General features: G+C 41.6%; 1 protein-coding gene across 3 annotated transcripts in view; it reads left to right on the top strand.

The window, feature by feature from the left end:
* Nucleotides 1-18481, top strand: part of LOC109896885 (adenylate cyclase type 4) — a 36499-nt gene extending 18018 nt beyond the window's left edge. For all 3 annotated transcript variants that reach the window (XM_031832143.1, XM_031832139.1, XM_031832140.1), the window contains exons 16-27: nucleotides 1477-1574; nucleotides 1895-1979; nucleotides 2091-2228; nucleotides 2341-2421; nucleotides 2622-2797; nucleotides 7194-7278; nucleotides 7471-7629; nucleotides 8170-8316; nucleotides 16375-16482; nucleotides 16876-16990; nucleotides 17281-17405; nucleotides 17524-18481. In XM_031832143.1, coding sequence (XP_031688003.1) covers nucleotides 1477-1574; nucleotides 1895-1979; nucleotides 2091-2228; nucleotides 2341-2421; nucleotides 2622-2797; nucleotides 7194-7278; nucleotides 7471-7629; nucleotides 8170-8316; nucleotides 16375-16482; nucleotides 16876-16990; nucleotides 17281-17405; nucleotides 17524-17640 — 1434 coding nt within the window. In that variant the 3' untranslated portion in view covers nucleotides 17641-18481. The remainder of the gene's footprint in view (nucleotides 1-1476; nucleotides 1575-1894; nucleotides 1980-2090; nucleotides 2229-2340; nucleotides 2422-2621; nucleotides 2798-7193; nucleotides 7279-7470; nucleotides 7630-8169; nucleotides 8317-16374; nucleotides 16483-16875; nucleotides 16991-17280; nucleotides 17406-17523) is intronic.
* Nucleotides 18482-21642: the final 3161 nt, after the last annotated feature.

A 21642-nucleotide genomic window follows, 5' to 3' on the forward strand; every position in this document is an offset into this window, starting at 1 on the left:
GTCCACAATCATCTCCTTAGTTTTGTTGACGTTGAGTGTGAGGTTATTTTCCTGACACCACACTCCGAGGGCCCTCACCTCCTCCCTGTAGGCCGTCTCGTCGTTGTTGGTAATCAAGCCTACCACTGTTGTGTCGTCCACAAACTTGATGATTGAGTTGGAGGCGTGCGTGGCCACGCAGTCGTGGGTGAACAGGGAGTACAGGAGAGGGCTCAGAACGCACCCTTGTGGGGCCCCAGTGTTGAGGATCAGCGGGGAGGAGATGTTGTTGCCTACCCTCACCACCTGGGGGCGGCCTGTCAGGAAGTCCAGTACCCAGTTGCACAGGGCGGGGTCGAGACCCAGGGTCTCGAGCTTGATGACGAGCTTGGAGGGTACTATGGTGTTGAATGCCGAGCTGTAGTCGATGAACAGCATTCTCACATAGGTATTCCTCTTGTCCAGATGGGTTAGGGCAGTGTGCAGTGTGGTTGAGATTACTTTTACGAGACATGTTTATGCATTAGTAGCACAATTTGTAACTTATTTACAATAGTTTTTACTTACACTTGTATGTTGACTCCATATTGATGTTGAGGTTTTAAGTTTTGGCAGACTTTTCTTAGCGGATTTACAATCATCGCGAATTGAAATATGGGGCGTTTCAGGCCCCGAAGTGAACATAAATGTACACTCTAAAACTCCATTAAAAACTAGGGCTGAGGGGCTTATGTTGCAAACTTCCCTTGCTTGGCTAATCATTTGGACCGACGACAAATATGGCCACGGGGATTCCCCCAAGGACATAAGGCGAGGATAAGTGGACGAGGGTGTGTCTTTTATGAATTTGAAACGAAGCCCATGTCTGTTCCCTCAGCCCCATGTTCCCTCAGGTCTAACTTCTAAACCAGGGGTCGTCAAACCAAATGAGAGGGAGAGCCATTTTCCAACTTCATGTCGTCACCAGTGATTCAATATTTCAGTAGGTCCTAGGCCATATGAGTTGACACATTTGATCCAATCATTATACATATGTATTGAGTAGATGCTGAGATCCACTTTTTTCTTCTTCTGGAAATGCAATGCGGGCAGCTGTAATATTGACATAGTGATTGAACATGTTCAGTAGGTCCCATATCCTTGAAATAATCAGCATTTTCTACAATATAACAATAAGCATTTGAGCCAATTTTGATTGGAATTGGTTCATTGGATCCTGAGGGAACATAGGGCTGAGGGAACATAGGGCTGAGGGAACATAGGGCTGAGGGAACATAGGGCGGACCCCCTTCTGTCAAACTTGATTGCAGTTTCGGCAGCACTGACAGCTATATTAATGACATGACATTTCCAAACCTATTATGACTGACTGTTGTGTTAGTTCGGTGTATCTGATGTAATGGTGGTGTACCTGTTTATTATTATTATTGGGTTGTGTGTTGTCTGTGTAATGATATAGGCTAATGGTGTTGTCTGTTGTGTGTGTGTGTGGTGCAGTTTCGTCTCTCAGAGGTCAAAGGTCTACACCAGTCAGTAGGCTGCATGGCTCTCATCTTCGTGTCTCTGTTTACTGTCCAAATGCTCGTCTCCGAGAAGTGAGTATCCCGTGTGCGTGAGGTACAAAAACCTTTCAACGCATATTATGCACGCACAAAAACACAAACACATACTACTGCTGTTTTGATGCAAATGCCAACGTCACAATGCAAACTCATGCAAATGGAGCAGAGAACGGAAGAAAAAAGGAATTTGCGTTTTGCACTAACTGTGAGCATCAACCACAAACAACATCCAGATAAAAGGAGAGGGGGGACGACGAGGTGTCGAGGGCCTGAGGACCGAATGGAGAGAAATTGAGAATTAATTTCATTGCTCTCGCTCTTTCTCTCATTCTCTCTCTCTCTCTCTCTCTCAGAAACTTTCACATGGCTGTGTCGTATGGCGTCACCTTCCCTGTTCTAGTGTTGCTTCTCTCTGTGGTCTGCACGGGACACCTCAAGGTAACACTAAACCTAACCACAACGACGGCTCAACCCTAGCTGCATGTTTCTCTTGAACATTGCCACTGTTTGAGTGTTCTAACCAGGTATTGTCTGTGTGGGTGTTTTTAGAGATGGCGCTCTAAAATCCCTCTCAGTCTACAGTGGGTGACGTCGCTGTCGCAAGGAGTGGCCACAAGGCCGGCGGCACGTTTACTGCTGGTCTGCCTTTGTCTACTCATCACCTTGCTTATGGCCATACTGAACTTTGTGAGTCAGCACACACACACACACATACGCACAAATATATAAATCCACGTACATTGGCACACTCTGACAGATACACACACACTTTGACCCATTGTGTTTTTCACCCCCCCAGTTCTTTCTACCTGGAGACAACTGTGCCTCCAACTCGTACAACACATCAGAACTACAGAACCTCAACCTGTACACCGTCCCTGTAAGTACCAATCAACCAATCAATCAAACTGCATTTGCATGTAGTGTAATGGATACACTTGTCACACAGTGCATAAAACTACACTTGGGCCTATTATCGGTAATTGGTAATATCAATATATTTTTCTCTTTCTCTTCTCTCCCTCTCTCCCATCTGTGTCTGTCTGTCTGTCCATACCCCCCCCCCCCCCCCCCCCACAGTATTACCTGTACTGCTGCCTGCTGGCCATGCTAGGTGTGGTGGTGTTTGTGAGGACGTGCATGTCCGTCAAGGTGTTGCTCCTCACACTGGCTGTAGTAGTCTACCTGTCTCTCTTCCTCTATGTCTACGCACCTCGCTCAGACTGTTACATGGCTCTGCTCTACAACGATACAAAGTGAGACTAACACACACACACACGTTGTTCTACAACAGTCCTTCTCAAATAGTGGGGCGCGGGGGGCTCGGAGCGATGCCAGGGGGGGGCACGTGTGACCCTGGGGAACATGCTTTTTTTTGCCGCAGGGAGTAGGGTTTTTTTGCACCGAACAAGAGCACACAGCACAGAGCAGGAGATATGAAGTGCAGATAACAAACCCTTAAGAGACACCATGGAAAAATATTTAACAGGGATGAAAAGAAAGGCGGAGAGAGACGAAGATAATGAGACAAACGTAAGTCTCCCGAAAGCTAAGATGAGGAAATATGACGAAGCGTATGTAGCGCTTGGCTTCACTGTGACTACGGTGGGAGACGAGGAAAGACCGGTATGTTTACTGTGTCTAAAAATGTTGGCAGCGGACAGCATGAAGCCAAATAAATGAAGGCGTCACTTAAAGACATTACACCCCAATCACGCTGATTAGCCGCTTGAGTTTGTTCAGCGAAAACGTGCCGAATATTGCCAACAATCGTCCCGCTTTGTGAATGCTACTTCAGTAAACCAGCGAGCACTGTTAGCATCCTATAAGGTGGCGTACCAAATTGCTCAGTGCAAAAAAAAACACTCCATAGCAGAGGAGCTGATACTGCCTGCAGCATTAGACATGGTCTCTGTCATGCTGGATGACGCAAGTGCTGCAAAAATAACAACTATCCCTCTGTCCAATGACACTGACGCCAGACGTATAAATGACATTGCTAACGATCTTAAAGAACAGCTGGTAGATAAACTCAAAGACAAACGCTTTGCCTTACAGTTCGATGAAGCAACTGACAGCAACAAAGACTGTTTGTTTATCTCTTATGTACGTTTTGACATGACAAACTCCCTGTTTGAGGATCTACTTTTTTGTAAATATGTCAGAGACAGAGCCACAGCTGAAGAGCTATTCAAAATGCTGGACTGCTTCCTGACTGAGAATGGGCTAAAGTGGGAGAACTGCATTGGTGTTTGCAGTGATGGTGCACAGACCATGGCAGGGATGAGAAAAGGACTTCGGGACTCATCAAGAAGGCCTCACCTAATGCTGAGTGGACACACTGTGTTATACACAGAGAAGCAATGGCATCAAGGCACCTTTCCTCTGAATTAAGTGAGGTTATGACTGACATTGTAAGTGTAGTCAATTTTATAAAGACCAGACCACTAAAAACAAGAGTCTTCTCTGCTATCTGTGAAGAGATGGGAGCTGAACATCAAGCTGTGCTGTTTCACAGTGAAGCAAGGTGACTGTCACGAGGAAAAGTCTTGTCCCGAGTTTTTGAGCTCAGAGAGCATATAAGAACGTTTTCGGAGCAGGAGCACAAGTATGACCTCGCAGAAAAATGTAGTGATGAGAACTTCCTGGCAGAACTGGCCTACCTGAGTGACATATTTGGAAAGCTAAATGAACTAAATCTACAGCTTCAAGGGAAAGATAAACACCTCCCTCAGGTCACAGACAAGATCAGCTCTTTCACTCGAAAGCTTGCAATGTATGGCAGGCGACTTGATGAAGGAAATACTGATTCATTCGAGAACCTGCATGAATTTGTTGACACTACTGACTATGATGCCACCTCAGTGATTCCATATATTAAGGAGCATATTTCATCACTGATGGGATTCTTTAAATAGTACTTCCCTGAAAACAGTTCCCAATATGAATGGGTGAGAGATCCTTTCAATGCACCAGCTCCAACTGGTTTCAGCTCTGCAGAAGAGGACCAGTTCATTGATATGATGTCTGACTCCACATTGAGACTGAGGTTCACATCACAGACACTGAGTGAATTCTGGCTGAGTGTAGAGAGGCAGTATCCACTCTTAGGGCAGAGGGCCATGGGCATTCTTCTTCCTTTTGCAACATCTTATATTTGTGAGACTGGCTTCTCTGCTGTTGCTGCACTGAAGACCAAATACAGGTCCCAGCTAAACATTGAGCAGGAGCTGAGAGTTGCAGTATCATGCTTCAAACCCCGCTTCGAAAAGCTGTGCTCTGCAAAACGTGCTCATTGTAGCCATTAATCCTGAATTCCTCATTTTGATTTTTTTAAAATCAGCACAAAGTGTTTTATTCATTTTTGTTTTATAGGTCAAAGTGTTTCATATATTGTGCTCCTGAGTTAATGTTGCTGATCAATTTTAATTTATTATTATTTATTGATTATATTTAATTTAATTTTTCAATATCAAATGGTCAAAAAATGTTTACAGTTGAAATAAGAATAGATTTTTTTTTTTTACCTTTCAGGCAAATTGATGCACTTTAAGTCTTTCCTGTTACAGACTAAAAAACAATGTTAATAAAGTTATTTTTGTTGTAAGTTGATCTATATTTCTTTATTTTTTATTTTTGTTGTTTTCTTTAATGTTAATGTTAATAAGGATACAATGTTATGCAGCGGTGTACTTATAACAATTTTATAGACAAATTATACTATTTACAGTCGCGGTGGAGAGTTGGGGGGGGCGCAAAATGTTTACTTCTTCCTGGGGGGGGGGGGGGGGTTCAGAAGTTTACATACACTAAGTTGGCTGTGACTTTAAACAGCTTTCCAGAAAATGATGTCATGGCTTTTGAAGCTTTTGATAGACTAATTGACATCATTTGAGTCAATTGGAGGTGTACCTGTGGATGTATTTCAAGGCCTACCTTCAAACAGTGCCTCTTTGCTTTACATCATGGGAAAATAAAAAGAAATCAGCCAAGACCTCCGAAAATAAATTGTTGACCTCAATTTCCAAACGCCTGGAGGTACCACGTTCATCTGTACAAACAATATACAAAAGTCTAAACACCATGGGTCCACACAGCCGTCATACCACTCAGGAAGCATTCTGTCTTCTAGAGATGAACGTACTTCGGTGTGAAAAGTGCAAATCAATCTCAGCACAACAGCAAAGGACCTTGTGAAGATGCTGGAGGAAACAGGTACAAAAGTATCTATATCCACAGTAAAACGAGTCCTACATCGACATAACTTGAAAGGCCGCTCAGCAAGGAAGAAGCCACTGCTCCAAAACCGCCGTAAAAAATCCAGACTACGGTTTGCAACTGCACATGGGGACAAAGATTGTACTTTTTGGAGAAATGTCCTCTGGTCTGATGAAATAGAAATAGAACTGTTTGGTCATAATGACCATCGTTATGTTTGGAGTAGAAATGGGGAGCCTTGCAAGCCGAAGAACACCATCCCAACCGTGAAGCACAGGCTGGCAGCATCATGTTGTGGGGGTGCTTTGCTGCAGGAGGGACTGGTGCACTTCACAAAATAGATGGCATCATGAGGGAGGAAAATTATGTGGATATATTGAAGCAACATCTCAAGACATCAGTCAAGAAGTTAAAACTTGGTCGCAAATGGGTCTTCCAAATGGACAATGACCCCAAGCATACTTCCAAAGTTGTGGCAAAATGGCTTAAGTACAACAAAGTCAAGGTATTGGAGTGGCCTTCACAAAGCCCTGACCTCAATCCCGTTAACCATTTATGGGCAGAACTGAAAAACTGTGTGGGAGCAAGGAGGCCTAGAAACCTGACTCAGTTACACCAGCTCTGTCAGGGGGAATGGGCCAAAATTCACCCAACTTATAGTGGGAAGCTTGTGGAAGGCAACCCGAACGTTTGACCCAGGTTAAACAATTTAAAGGCAGTGCCAAATAGTAATTGAGTGTATGTAAACTTCTGACCCGCTGGGAATGTGATGAAATAAATAAAAGCTGAAATAAATAATTTTCTCTACTATTATTCTAACATTTTACATTCTTAAAATAACGTGGTGATCCTAACTAACCTAAGACAGGGAATTTTTACTAGGACTAGATGTCAGGAATTGTGAAAAACTGAGTTTAAATGTATTTGGCCAAGGTGTATGTAAACTTCCGACTTCAACTGTACACCTGCACTTACACACACACTTTTTGTAACTGCCCGATACACTTTGGTGTTACGGAACCTAACACAGAGAGTATCTCAATACATTAGCCAATGAAGCCTGAGGCGGTGTTATCTCATTAGGCCTTTGTATGGGCTGCTTGAATTAATAAAGGGAAAATGCTACTATCGTCTGGGATTCACATTCTGGACTCCAAAAAAGCTATAAAACTCTAATAACCTGGGCTGAGTCAGACCAGTATATGCGTGTTTGTTTGAGTACGTTTCAAGAAAGACTGTGGCATGACTGAGAGAACAAAGGAGAGAGGGATGATTACAAAGTGTCTCAAAGTGTGTTTACGTGTGTGTGTGTGTGTGTGTGTGTGTGTGTGTGTGTGTGTGTGTGTGTGTGTGTGTGTGTGTGTGTGTGTGTGTGTGTGTGTGTGTGTGTGTGTGTGTGTGTGTGTGTGTGTGTGTGTGTGTGTGTTCCCACAGGCCTGGAGTCCTAAAGGAGCCTAAGATCATGGCTGGAGTTTGGCTGTTCATCTTCTATTTTACATGCCTGATACTGGCACGACAGGTAAGGGGACGTGTCTGTGTGTGTGTTCATATGTGCGTGCTTGCTTTCAGCATGTGTACGTGCTTGTGGCGTCCATTCCTTTCTGCTTGTATATGTGTTTGTGTAAATTTACTCTATGCGTGTGTGTTTAAATTGTGTGTGTGTGTGTGTTTAAAGTGTGTGTGTGTGTTTAACGATGTGTGTGTTCGTCAGGACGAGTTGGGCTGTCGCGTGGAGTTCCTACTGCAGCAGTGTTTCAGAATTGAGAGGGTTGAGATGGAGACCATGGAGAATGTTAACAAACTACTACTGAAGAATGTCCTGCCTCTTCATGTAGCATCTAAATTCATGGGCAAGACCATACGCAACCAGGTAAGTAAACGTGTGTGTGTCAGTATCAGACCTGGGTTCAAGTACTATTTGCGATCATTTTCAATACTTCCCCTGTGTTTGATTAAGCTTGCTTGTTGCAATGGAACCAATAGGAAAAAAAACACTTACCTGGCACTCCAGGCAGGGTAAAGAAAGTATTTGAACGATATAAAATAGTATTTGAACCTAGGTTTGGAGAGTACAGTGGGTAGTGGTCAGTGAGGGAAATGGGCTCCACCACCAGCAACAATGCTGTAACTGTGTTAGGGCCACATCATGCTAAAAAAACATGTAAATGACCATGCAAATACCAAGGCCTTGGGTAGGACGAAGCGAGGCGTCATTATTGTGTGTGTGTGCATGCATATAATATGTTTGTGTATGTATATAACGTGTATGTGTTGGGATATGACGTGTGTGCTTGTGAAATGTGTGTGGGTTGTGATATGACGTTATAACATGTTTTGTGTGTGTGTGTGTGTATATAACGTGTTTGTGTCAGTGTTGTGATATAATGTGTGTCTTGTGGGTGTGTTGCAGGACCTGTACAGCCAATCATGTGACTGTGTGTGTGTGATGTTCGCCTCGGTACCCCAGTTTAAGGAGTTCTACAGCGAGAGCAGTGTGAACCGAGATGGACTGGAGTGTTTACGTTTCCTCAATGAGATCATCTCAGACTTTGATGAGGTACAAAAATGCCACGTTATTTCCTATATCAGTGGTTCCAACACTTTTTATAGTCCCGTACCCCTTCAAACATTCAACCTCCAGCTGCGTACCCCCTCTAGCACCAGGGTCAGCGCACTCTCAAATGTTGTTTTTTGACATCATTGTAAGCCTGCCACACACACACTATACGATACATTTATTACACATAAGAATGAGTGCGAGTTTTTGTCACAGCCCGGCTCGTCGGAAGTGGCGAAGAGCTCTTATAGGACCAGGGCACAAATAATAATATAATAATAATCAATAATTTTGCTCTTTATTTAACCATCTTACATATAAAACCTTATTTGTTCAGCAAAAATTGTGAATAGCTTACCTCAGGTTAATGAGAAGGGGGTGCTTGAAAGGATGCACATAACTCTGAAATGTTGGGTTGTATTGGAGAGAGTCTCAGTCTTAAATCATTTTCCACACGCAGTCTGTGCCTGTATTTAGTTTTCATGCTAGTGAGTGCCAAGAATCCACTCTCACATAGGTACGTGGTTGCAAAGGACATTGGTGTCTTAACAGCACGATTTTCCAAGGCAGGATACTCTGAGCGCAGCCTTATCCAGAAATCTGGCAATGGCTTCTGATTCAATTCAATTTTCACAGAACCGCTTGTTGCAATTTCGATGAGGCTCTCTTGTTCAGATATCCATAAGTGGACTGGAGGCAAAGCATGAAAGGGATTACAAATCCAGTTGTTTGTGTCATCCGTTTCAGGAAGGTACTTGCGTAATTGCATACTAGCTCACTAGTATGTCCGTAAGCTTGAGTTAATTTGCACACAAGATTGATGGAAAGACCTGTGTGTTGTCCTTGTTAATGCAGACAGAGAAGAGCTCCAACTTCTTAATCATAGCCTCAATTTTGTCCCGCACATTGACTATACAGTGGTTGTGGTTGCTCCTTTAACAGTTGTATCATACTGCAGAACACCTTGCGGGCTGCTGCAGCATTCTTGTGGCATGTTATTTAATTGTCAGCCATTTTTCTGTTAATGCAAGTTACTGCTAGTTTGACCACCAGAGGGCATCTTTGAGAAGCATTTTATAGTCTTCTATATTTGCATTACCAGAGATTTTAAAACCTTTTTTGTAATAACATAGTATATGGCATTGATTTTAAGAAATGTGGCTTAATTAGTTTGATTAATATTATGGTGTTTCTATTCCGAGAAAAACTAAAAACAAAACCCTCAGGATTTCCATTAAGATGGAATGGAAAATATGGTGCTGTACAACGTGACGGTCGGGAGTACAGTACTGGGCTATTTAGCTAAAGAATCCCTGTGTCGTGCGGGCAGGGCACGTGGGTAAATTTCCCGATGGGGAAGGAGGAGTAGGCTGTCCTTGTAAATAAGAATTTGTTCTTAACTGACTTGCCTAGTTAAATAAAGGTTACACTAAGAGCATAACATTTCTGCACCCTAATTTTCTCATTCTAGTCTAACCGATACCCAAACGGAGATTAAGTGAAAATAAAAATCTCATTGATTTATCAAGATCAGTCCACATGCTTGTCTCAGAGCAGCGTGAAATGATGCTGAAATAGTTATAGGCTTTTGCTTCAAATCCTATTGCTTCTAACTCAATATGCTCTTTAAATAAATTAGATCTACATCACTTTTAGCAGTACATTACTCAACACTAGTGAGACTCATTTTGCCTATGGTAGGCCTACAGTATATCTAAAAATATTTTTTTCAATGATGTGACATCAGTAATTACATTTAGAGGATTGGAGGATTCTAAATTAATATCTAAGAGGCATTTTCTGTTAGGATCTGTGAGAATATCTGAGAATATCTAAGTGGCTTTTATATCATTCTAAATGAATTAATAATAATAAAAATTGCTTTATTTAAAAGTAACAATATTTTGGAGATTTCATTTTCAATTAACCTAGAGTGAGCGAGAAAAAGGCAATTCTTGAACATGGGGTGAGACATTCGCACTAATTTGTAAATAAAGCCAGTTTGTTATTTAGAATTATTTATTTCTGGAGAAACATACAGTGGGGCAAAAAAGTATTTAGTCAGCCACCAATTGTGCAAGTTCTCCCACTTAAAAAGATGAGAGAGGCCTGTAATTTTCATCATAGGTACACTTCAACTATGACAGACAAAATGAGAAAAAAAATCCTGAGAATCACATTGTAAGATTTTTTATTTCTTTGCAAATAAGTATTTGGTCAATAACAAAAGTTTATCTCAATACAAAATCAGCAGGGGATCAAATAGTTTTGTTTTAGTTGGAACATGCAGACTTTTTTTCTTTAAATTATTGTTTTATGTAGGATGCTACATTTTTGACCAGTTGCAATTGTAAGCAGGCCTAATAAAACAAATCCTACTTCTATTAGGCTGTTAAGCCTCATTGTCACGATCGCCGACTTCGTGGAAATGACCGGACCAAGGTGCAGTGTGGTGAGCGTACATTTTACTTTAATATAAATGTTGCCAACAAAACAAGAAACAACCTAAATGAACGTGAAGCTTACTAGGGCTATACAGGCCACTAACAAAGACAACTACCCACAAAATACAAAAAGAAAAAAGGCTGCCTAAGTATGATTCCCAATCAGAGACAACGATAGACAGCTGTCCCCGATAGAGAACCATACCCGGCCAAAACATAGAAACACAGAACATAGAGTTTCCCACCCGAGTCACACCCTAACCAACCAAATATAGAGAATAAAAAGATCTCTACGGCTGCGGAGACATACTGGAGGCCTGGTACGTGGAACTGGAACAGATCTCACCGGACTCGGGAGATGCACTGGAAGCCTGGTGCGTGGTGGATACAATGGGCCTTGGAGGCGCACTGGAGGTCTTAAGCGTAGACAGCTGTCCCTGATTGAGAACCATACCCGGCCAAAACATAGAAACACAAAACATAGAGTTTCCCACCCGAGTCACACCCTGACCAACCTAACATAGAGAATAAAAAGATCTCTACGGTCAGGGCATGACACTCATAGTCTCCCTTAGCCAGTAAAGTTATTTTATATAAATCTAGGCTCCAAAGAAATAGACTCCAATTAAGCCCTCTTGTTGTTTGTAAAGAAGATTATTGTTGAAATGAATTGCTCGACTGGTGCAGGTTTTCTCCAATGGTGTGCAACACTTGCATAACAAGTTAGCTATATTTTCAGCACCAGCCACTGTTCCCCTCCTATTGATTGCGCTGCGGTTGCAGCCAGTTGTTTTTAAAATGTAACCCTTATTTGACTAGGCAAGTCAGGTAAGAACAAATTCGTATTTACATTGACAGCCTACCCCTGATAACGCTGGGCCAATTGTGCGCCTCCCTATGGCACTCCCAATCATGGTCATATGTGATACAATCTGTATTCGAACCAGGGACTGTAGTAATGCCTCTTGCACTGAGATGCAGTGCCTTAGACCACTGCGCCACTCGGGAGCCATGACAAATATATATATATACCATTTTTTTTCAGATCATTAACCGTGTGTAGGTAGATACAAATTATTTGTTGCAAGTTGGGGAGGGGAGGGGTTTCACATCTAGCACAAGTTGGGGGGGGGGGTTCACACCTAGCTCGGCTATTAGACAATTCTTTATTTACCTTTCTGGGATAGGGGGCAGCATTTTCACTTTTGGATGAATAGCGTGCCCAGAGTGAACTGCCTCCTACTCTGTCCCAGATGCTAATATATGCATATTAGTATTAGTATTGGATAGAAAACACTCTGAAGTTTCTAAAACTGTTTGAATGATGTCTGTGAGTATAACAGAACTCATATGGCAGGCGAAAGTTTGTAGTTTTTCAAAGCTTGGCCTACAGAATACACATTGAGATATGGATAAAGTTGCACTTCCTACGGCTTCCACTAGATGTCAACCGTCTTTAGAAACTTGAATGAGGAATCTCCTATAAAGGAGGGGCTCATGAGATCTCTTTGAGTCAGTGGTCTGGCAGAGAGCCTTGGTCTCATGACGCGCGCTCCCGACAGAGTTACCTCTCGTTCCAGTGCTTTTCTGAAGACAAAGGAATTCTCCGGTTGGAACATTATTGATGTTTTATGTTAAACTCATCCTAAAGATTGATTCCATACATCGTTTGACATGTTTCTAAAGGACTGTAACGGAACTTTTCGAGTTTTTGTCTGGACGAAGTGCCTGCGCCTCATGAAAATGGATTACTGGGCTGAACACGCTGACAACAAGTGGCTATTTGGACATAAATGATGGAACGTTATGGAACAAATCAGTCATTTATTGTTGAACTGGGATTCCTGGGAGTGCCTTCTGATGAAGATCATCAAAGGTAAGTGAATATTTGTGGTGTTGTTTCTAACTTTGTTGACTCCAAAATGATGGATATTCCTCTGGCTGTTTTGGGTTCTGAGCGCTGTTCTCAGATTATGCTTTTTCCATAAAGTTTTTTTGAAATCTGACACAGCGGTTGCATTAAGGAGAAGTCTATCATTAATTCTGTGAATAACACTTATATCTTTTATCAATGTTTATTATGAGTATTTCTGCAAAATCAGATGTTTTGGAATCAAAACATTACTGCACGTAAGGCGCCAATGTAAACTGAGAGTTTTGGATATAAATATGCACATTATCGAACAAAACATACATGTATTGTGTAACATAATGTCCTATGTGTAACAGTTTTCCTCCTCTTCTGAGGAGGAGTAGGAAAGATCAGACCAATGCGCAGCGTGGTAGGTGTCCATATTATATTGAAATATAACCGAACACTGAATACAAAAGACAAGAGAAATAAATGAAAACCGAAACAGTTCTGTATGGTAAAACACAGACACAGAAAACAACTACCTACAACCCATAGTGGGAAAACAGGCTGCCAAAGTATGGTTCTCAATCAGAGACACCGATTAACAGCTGCCTCTGATTAGGAACCATACCAGGCCAAACACCTAGAAATATCACACACAGAACAAAACATAGAATGCCCACCCCAACTCACGCCCTGACCAAACTAAAATAGAGACATAAAAAAGGAACTAAGGTCAGGGCGTGACACAATGAGTGTCATCTGATGAAGATCATCAAAGGTTATTGATATAATAATAGTTTTTCCCCTTTCCACTTGTTAAAGATTCCAAATTATAAAGTGATTTTAGCCACAATCCGCACCAACCCCAATTAATACATTTGGGCACAGTCGATAGTGTGCTGGACTTCGGGCTAGAATGTTGAGGGTTCGAAACCCGATCAACAAGCAGATCCCTGCTTGTTTTGTTACATTATTATGCCGGTCTCAAAGCAAATAGCCTGGAATGTTACTCCCATCTCATTCCTCGCCCTCTTCCATGCGCCATCCTCCGCCTGAGTGGCTCACTTGTGGGCGTGCTGGCAGGATATGGCAGCACCTTTGTGCATCAATAATTCAGCAGAGCAAGTTTGTATGGTGTGGTTATTCACAGGTAATAGTAATCTACTCTAAACCGCTCTGGTGACAAACAAACTTTGCTGCCCTGTTTTCAATCGTCCACATGGCTGGGAGAACCTCCTCAGATGAATGCAAATGAAGGGAGTAAGATATGCATAGGAAGTGTAGTGTACTGTTTTTTTTCTGTATATATGAATTACAAATCAGTCTTTACTTAAATCATGTTTTTAGTCTATTGCAAAGTTACAATGTGTAATCATTGATGTCCCAGGAGCAGGAGTGGTAAACACAAATGTGTACAGTATTTGTAATACATACATGCAGACACAGCATCATTTAAAGAATGGAGTTTGATACACCTGGTATTGGATAAGACTGAAAAAGAAACAACGGTAAATAGCGATTTTCGTGAATTAACTTAATAACAAAAAAATATGCACAATCGTTTGTCTCTACATTAACTAACATATTCCTCTCAATTGTACATGTTTTGCGTGACTCATTGTGACGTTATAAGTACTTACATTTGCATCCACCATAATGTTTCTGTCAGACATCTTTGCTGAAGAAAGTCACCAGGGACAGGGGTGCCATTACGTCAAACTCGTCATTGGAACCACTCGATATGATTGGTCATATAAAAACCTAGGGAGCCAAAAGCATAATGAGTGCTCTAACTCCCCCTTGTGGTGGTCTGGAGCAATGAAGTCGTGATGCTGGGTACCGCTAAGTCCCGCTGCGTAAGCTCGCAACTTTTAAAGGAGGAACCACTGTAGTTGCAGAGAGTCCCTGTAATCCTAGATTCCGGTCATTCAGGCCAGAAAAAAACATCGCCCAGATAGGTCAGTTGTGTGAGGAACTCGTCATCATGCAAGCAATCAGACAAATGAAAATGATGGTCAGTAAAAAGCTCATCTTAAGCTCATCTCTCAATTAAAAAAATTGAGTGCCCCTTGATAACCAGCGCACTTCTGTATGTTGTAAAAGCGTTACATGGTAACTGCCCATATCATTGCATAATTCAGAAAATACATGAGAGTTCAGGGGCCTTGCTTTAACAAAGTTAACCATTTTCACTTTAGTGTACAAAAAGTATTTCATGCTGTCAGGCATCACCTTGGCAGCCTCTCGGTAGATGCTGCAGTGTACCCAAATGGCGTCGCGAGCAACAGCTTGCACGCGCGTTACGACTCCACAATGTCTCCCTGTCATGGCTTTTGCGCCATCAGTACAGACACCAACATCTTGACCACCAAAGTCCATTTGATGTCACAAAGCTGTCCAGTACTTTAAAAATATCCTCTCATGTTGTCCTGGTTTCCAGTGGTTTGCATAAGAGAATGTCTTCCTTAATTGACCCCCCATAAACGTAACGGACATATACCAGGAGCTGTTGACTCATCCAGCTGTAACGCCGACAATTCACTGGCTTGTGAAGTTATGAAGCAGTAATTGTTTCAAAACATCTCCTGCCATGTCACTGATGCGTTGTGAAACTGTGTTGTTTGATGAAGGCATTGTCTGTATAGTTTTTTGGGCCTTTTCCCCCAGCATTGTCCCAGCCATATCCGCGGCAGCGGGAAGAATGAAGTCCTCCACAATAGTATGGGGCTTGCCTGTCCTAGCCACTCGGGAGCTCACCATATAAGATGCTTCTAGCCCCTTCTTATTAATGGTATCTGTTGCTTTTATATATGCCTTACTACTCGAAAGTCGTCTTAATTCTCGCTCAAAAAACTCCTGTGGCTTATTTTTCAAATTGGCAAATTGGTTTCTAAACGTCTACGCAAGAGTGAAGGTTTCATCAAGTTGGGAGATAGTACTTTGGCACATATAACACACTGTGGCTGAGGAAAGGCACCACTCCCAGTATAAGTGAACCCCAAATCAATGTAGATTTCGTCATATTTGGGCCTCTTCAATGGTCCAATGTCCCTGTCTGTTGTTCGGTGCTTTCCCGGGTAAAGGGGCAGTAGCTCTTCGGCTGCATCAGATTCACAATTGTCAGTGTCCATGCTAGCTGGGCTAGCAACACATGCAGAATTACTGATGCTAGCATTGGATGTGCTCGTGGAAGCAGAACAACTTGTGTTGTCGACAGGTGCAGGTGTAGTACTGCTGGTATGTATCTCTATGGACGCAGGCCTTACTTTTTTTAACCATACATACAGACCGTTAGTGGAATTCCTGCGAGAGAGTAACGATTAATGTGATTGGATGTTAAATATTTGACGAGGATGCCTGTATTTGACATTGTGTTGTTACTTCGCTGAACACTAGATGGTTTCATTTTATTTTTGGCAGGGAAACGAGGCTACTCGGGCGAGAAAAAAACATCACCCAAATGTATAGTCTTGTTGGAAAATCGAAATGGACTGTATGAAAATGTGAATAACATTTTTATTTGATGTACCGCCAACGGCATTGTGCGTACCCCTGGGGGTAGCCGTCCTATATATTGCACTACTTTTGAACTGGGGGTCATTTCAGAGCTTGGTCTGGAACTACTCAGAATGGAAGAAGGGACAGGAGTTTTTCAAAAAACTGGTAATCTAACAATGAACTGACCATTAGTCTTGTCACCAAACCTTACCCTTTTTCTCATTCTATCCCCCCCTCTCTATTCTCTCTCTCTAACAGCTTCTCTCAAAGCCAAAGTTCTGTTCTGTGGAGAAGATTAAGACTATTGGCAGCACCTACATGGCAGCTGCTGGTCTGACCAATCCTGCTATAGGGGACGAGCGAAAGGTTGGTCGTAGCCTATTGTATACAGCTTTGTTCTGCCTCACTGGGTCCTGTTCAAATACTTGTAAAAACACAACCTTACCTACTCCCTTCTCTAAGGTAGTCAGGGACCTACCTGTACATGATTGGATAAGCAAAAGAAAGGTTACTTATTATCCTATTGCATTGCCCCAATCAAACATGGTCACATCAATGAAGTGAAAGCTCTTAACTCTTGGAAGTTAGTAAGGAGGAAATCCATGTCTGAAGAATTTATTCAAACACGGTCTCTAGTCTGTCTGCCTGTATGGATTCTAACTGAGTGTTCTGATTCAGTGTGTTCTTATAGCCTGGTTAAACCAAGAATTCGGAGCTCACAATTGATTCTGACTGAGTGTTCTCTGTCTCCACCAACAGGACTGTGATGTGTCCTACAGCCATGTGCGCAGCATGGTAGAGTTTGCCATCGCTCTGAAGAACAACTTGGAGTCCATCAACCAACACTCCTTCAACAGCTTTAAGCTACGCATCGGTGAGTCTGTCTGTATGGCCAGAGGGACAAGAAAGATATGGACTCAATTCATCTTTCCTCAATTACGTGCATCCTCTCTCCTTGCCTGCTTCTCAAAATGTATTTGGAGAAGAAGGTCAGACAGGAGGGACCTTGGACTTTCTCTTTCAATATGGTTGAGAAAGGATACACGGAATCAACGGACGACAAAAAGAGATTGAGACTTTTACAACTAAACTCCCTTGATTTGATAACCATATCCCCCCTCCCAACTAACTTTTTCATCACTTCATCTCTTTTGCCTTATATAGGGATAAACCATGGTCCAGTGATTGCGGGGGTGATCGGAGCCCACAAACCACAGTATGATATCTGGGGGAACTCTGTGAACGTGGCCAGTAGGATGGACAGCACCGGAGTACTAGACAAGATCCAGGTGAGAGAGAAAGTTGGAGAGGGGAGTGAGAGACAGCGAGAGTTAAGGATTGGAGAGAGGGGAGAAACATTTTGAATGAGAGAGAGTGCTCGTTAAATGGTTCTGTCTCCCTCTACAGGTGACAGAGGAAACAGCGCAGGTGGTGAAGACCTTTGGCTTCAGTGTGACCAAGAGAGGAGTCATCACCGTCAAGGGCAAGGGAGAACTTACGACCTACTTCATCAACACCGACTGACCAATCATCTTCTCTGTTCTGACCTCTCCAACCAATCATCATCACTCATCCAGCCACACATCAAACTCTGACCTTCAGTCGTCCTTATTTATTCTCATGCAGTAATGCTGTGAACGGGGACACTGCATTTGGAGGAAGGAGGTGCTGTCTTTTGGATGAATATGTTAAACCAATTACAGATGTCAAAAAATAAATAGTTGGTTGGTAGGCAATTTGTGATAATTTATTATTTGTGTTTTGAATGAATCTGTCACGACTCGTGAACTACTGTATCTATCTGTGTGTGATCTTTGATTGACAGACAACAAAGCAAAGCCATTGAGGAATATGCTCTTACTAATGACAGTGACACAGAGTGGGTTCAAGGCGAGTAATGACAGGGAATGTTCCTTATTAGGAAATTATAAGGCCATATGGAAACACAAGATTGTGTACTTTCAATGGTTTCCTGAAAGGGATGTTATATATATATATATAATAAGAATATGTATGGGCTGTTATGTTATTTCAATGGTTTCCTGAAAGGGATGTTATATATATATATATAATAAGAATATGTATGGGCTGTTATGTTATTTCAATGGACGAGGAAGTAGTTGACAGTAGGCCATCCCTGCCAAAGGTACTGCTGCATTCACACTTTTGAATCCATCTGCCACCACTTTAATACCATGAAAATGCAATATAACTTATTGTATTTAACTTTTGATCATGTAATTTCAGATCAATGTTTTTTATTTTGTTTTTAAAAGAGATTGATATATTTTGTCTATTCTGAACGACTTTATAAGCACGCCTGGGCAGTATATGAATGTACATAGAAATAAACTAAGAAGTGGAAGGTTGTGCTTCTGTGTACGCTACCAAATACCAAATTGCATTGATGTTTTTGTAAGCTCATGAAAATGTGTGTATTTCCTTTTACTCATAACGTTTCAGGAACCTGTGAAGCACTGGACGTGTAGAAATATGTCGTATTTAAACAATTGTTTCGACGTATGATAGTTTGGTGAAGCAAGATGACGTGAATTCAATATTAAACTATATTTTTTAATTTTGAATTGATTTCCCCCCAAAATGCTAAAATGGACTTTTCAGAGCATCTCCAGACCTCAAAGAACTGATCATCACTTGCCTCTTTGGCCTGTGTACGTTTCAATATTCTGATTTTCAGAGTCAAAACAAAGAGTGGAAAAACAGAAAACAGCTGAATTTGAAAACCTTAATGAATTTGAAAAAAAACAAATCAGAAATGGACTTGTTTTCTTATTTATTGTGCCAAAATTGGATATGAAATAACAGAAAACAAATAACAACATTTATTCAAATTATTATTATTTATTGTTTGTTTTGTTTCTACTCGGAAGTAGGTGGTGTACCTACAGTAAGTTAAAATAAGCCTTTTTATTGGCATGGGTATACTTCACCAACATCCTTTCCTGCTCATTGAAAGGCAGACAAAGGCTCTTCAGTTGTGAGAATTGTCTTCTCTGAATATATACTGGTGTAGGATCTTCATTTGATCACCCTGTTGTTGCCGGGAATTTCCTACACAACAGGAAAAGCAAACTTGTAATGTATTATAATTTCCACATTAAAATGTCAGACTTTCCCTAACCAAATATTGATCAACCCTTACAAAAGTATCAAGTAATTATAATCCACACAATAATTCACATTTCCTGTTGCTGCAGGATTATTTTCCTGCTGTGAAAAAAATCATCAAACTAAGATTCTACATCTGCACATACCCACTGGGGGGGGTATGTTTTTGATGATCAATGATATGGAACCAGTGTAATATTACTTGGTCCCCCCCTCCTCTACACACACTCTCTCTCTTCTCTCCCTTTCTTCTCTCTCTCTCTTCTCTCCCTTTCTTTCCCTCTCTCTCGCTTTCTTCTCTCTCTCTCCCTTTCTTTTTCTCTCTTTCCCTTTCTTCTCTCTCTGCCCTCTCTCTCCCTTTCCCTTTCTTCTCTCTCTCTCTCTTCTCCCTGTGTCTTCTTCTTTAAGTTTTTATTAGTGGATCGCAACCAACTGACAGGTGCATAAACCGCCACCTACTGTATTGGAGTGTGGGGCCACTACACACCACTATGTTATCTTAACTAACCCTGAATTTCTAATAAAATAAATAAATAAAATGTTTTATTTATTGAACTTTAAAACATATAATCTACCTGCAGTGAAGCCGTCATTTAGCAACCCCTCCCATCTCCACCCCCACTAAGCCACCGTCCCCCTCAAACCCAACCAAAACCAGCACCTACCTGATGCGCCAACAACCAACAAAAGGAACAAAAGAAAAAAAATAAGGAAAACAACAATGCAGAAAAAAACACATCAAGCACAACAAAAATCTAAACAGCAAGGCCAACTGAATGTGTTTGTGTGCATGTGGCACTATTTACAGTGCCTTGCGAAAGTATTCGGCCCCCTTGAACTTTGCGACCTTTTGCCACATTTCAGGCTTCAAACATAAAGATATAAAACTGTATTTTTTTGTGAAGAATCAACAACAAGTGGGACACAATCATGAAGTGGAACGACATTTATTGGATATTTCAAACTTTTTTAACAAATCAAAAACTGAAAAATTGGGCGTGCAAAATTATTCAGCCCCTTTACTTTCAGTGCAGCAAACTCTCTCCAGAAGTTCAGTGAGGATCTATGAATGATCCAATGCTGACCTAAATGACTAATGATGATAAATACAATCCACCTGTGTGTAATCAAGTCTCCGTATAAATGCACCTGCACTGTGATAGTCTCAGAGGTCCGTTAAAAGCGCAGAGAGCATCATGAAGAACAAGGAACACACCAGGCAGGTCCGAGATACTGTTGTGAAGAAGTTTAAAGCCGGATTTGGATACAAAAAGATTTCCCAAGCTTTAAACATCCCAAGGAGCACTGTGCAAGCGATAATATTGAAATGGAAGGAGTATCAGACCACTGCAAATCTACCAAGACCTGGCCGTCCCTCTAAACTTTCAGCTCATACAAGGAGAAGACTGATCAGAGATGCAGCCAAGAGGCCCATGATCACTCTGGATGAACTGCAGAGATCTACAGCTGAGGTGGGAGACTCTGTCCATAGGACAACAATCAGTCGTATATTGCACAAATCTGGCCTTTATGGAAGAGTGGCAAGAAGAAAGCCATTTCTTAAAGATATCCATAAAAAGTGTTGTTTAAAGTTTGCCACAAGCCACCTGGGAGACACACCAAACATGTGGAAGAAGGTGCTCTGGTCAGATGAAACCAAAATTGAACTTTTTGGCAACAATGCTAAACGTTATGTTTGGCGTAAAAGCAACACAGCTCATCACCCTGAACACACTATCCCCACTGTCAAACATGGTGGTGGCAGCATCATGGTTTGGGCCTGCTTTTCTTCAGCAGGGACAGGGAAGATGGTTAAAATTGATGGGAAGATGGATGGAGCCAAATACAGGACCATTATGGAAGAAACCTGATGGAGTCTGCAAAAGACCTGAGACTGGGACGGAGATTTGTCTTCCAACAAGACAATGATCCAAAACATAAAGCAAAATCTACAATGGAATGGTTCAAAAATAAACATATCCAGGTGTTAGAATGGCCAAGTCAAAGTCCAGACCTGAATCCAATAGAGAATCTGTGGAAAGAACTGAAAACTGCTGTTCACAAATGCTCTCCATCCAACCTCACTGAGCTCGAGCTGTTTTGCAAGGAGGAATGGGAAAAAAATTCAGTCTCTCGATGTGCAAAACTGATAGAGACATACCCCAAGCGACTTACAGCTGTAATCGCAGCAAAAGGTGGCGCTACAAAGTATTAACTTAAAGGGGCTGAATAATTTTGCACGCCCAATTTTTCAGTTTTTGATTTGTTAAAAAGGTTTGAAATATCCAATAAATGTCGTTCCACTTCATAATTGTGTCCCACTTGTTGTTGATTCTTCACAAAAAAATACAGTTTTTTATCTTTATGTTTGAAGCCTGAAATGTGGCAAAAGGTCGC

Source organism: Oncorhynchus kisutch, linkage group LG9, assembly GCF_002021735.2.
Source record: "Oncorhynchus kisutch isolate 150728-3 linkage group LG9, Okis_V2, whole genome shotgun sequence".
NCBI lineage: Eukaryota > Metazoa > Chordata > Actinopteri > Salmoniformes > Salmonidae > Oncorhynchus > Oncorhynchus kisutch.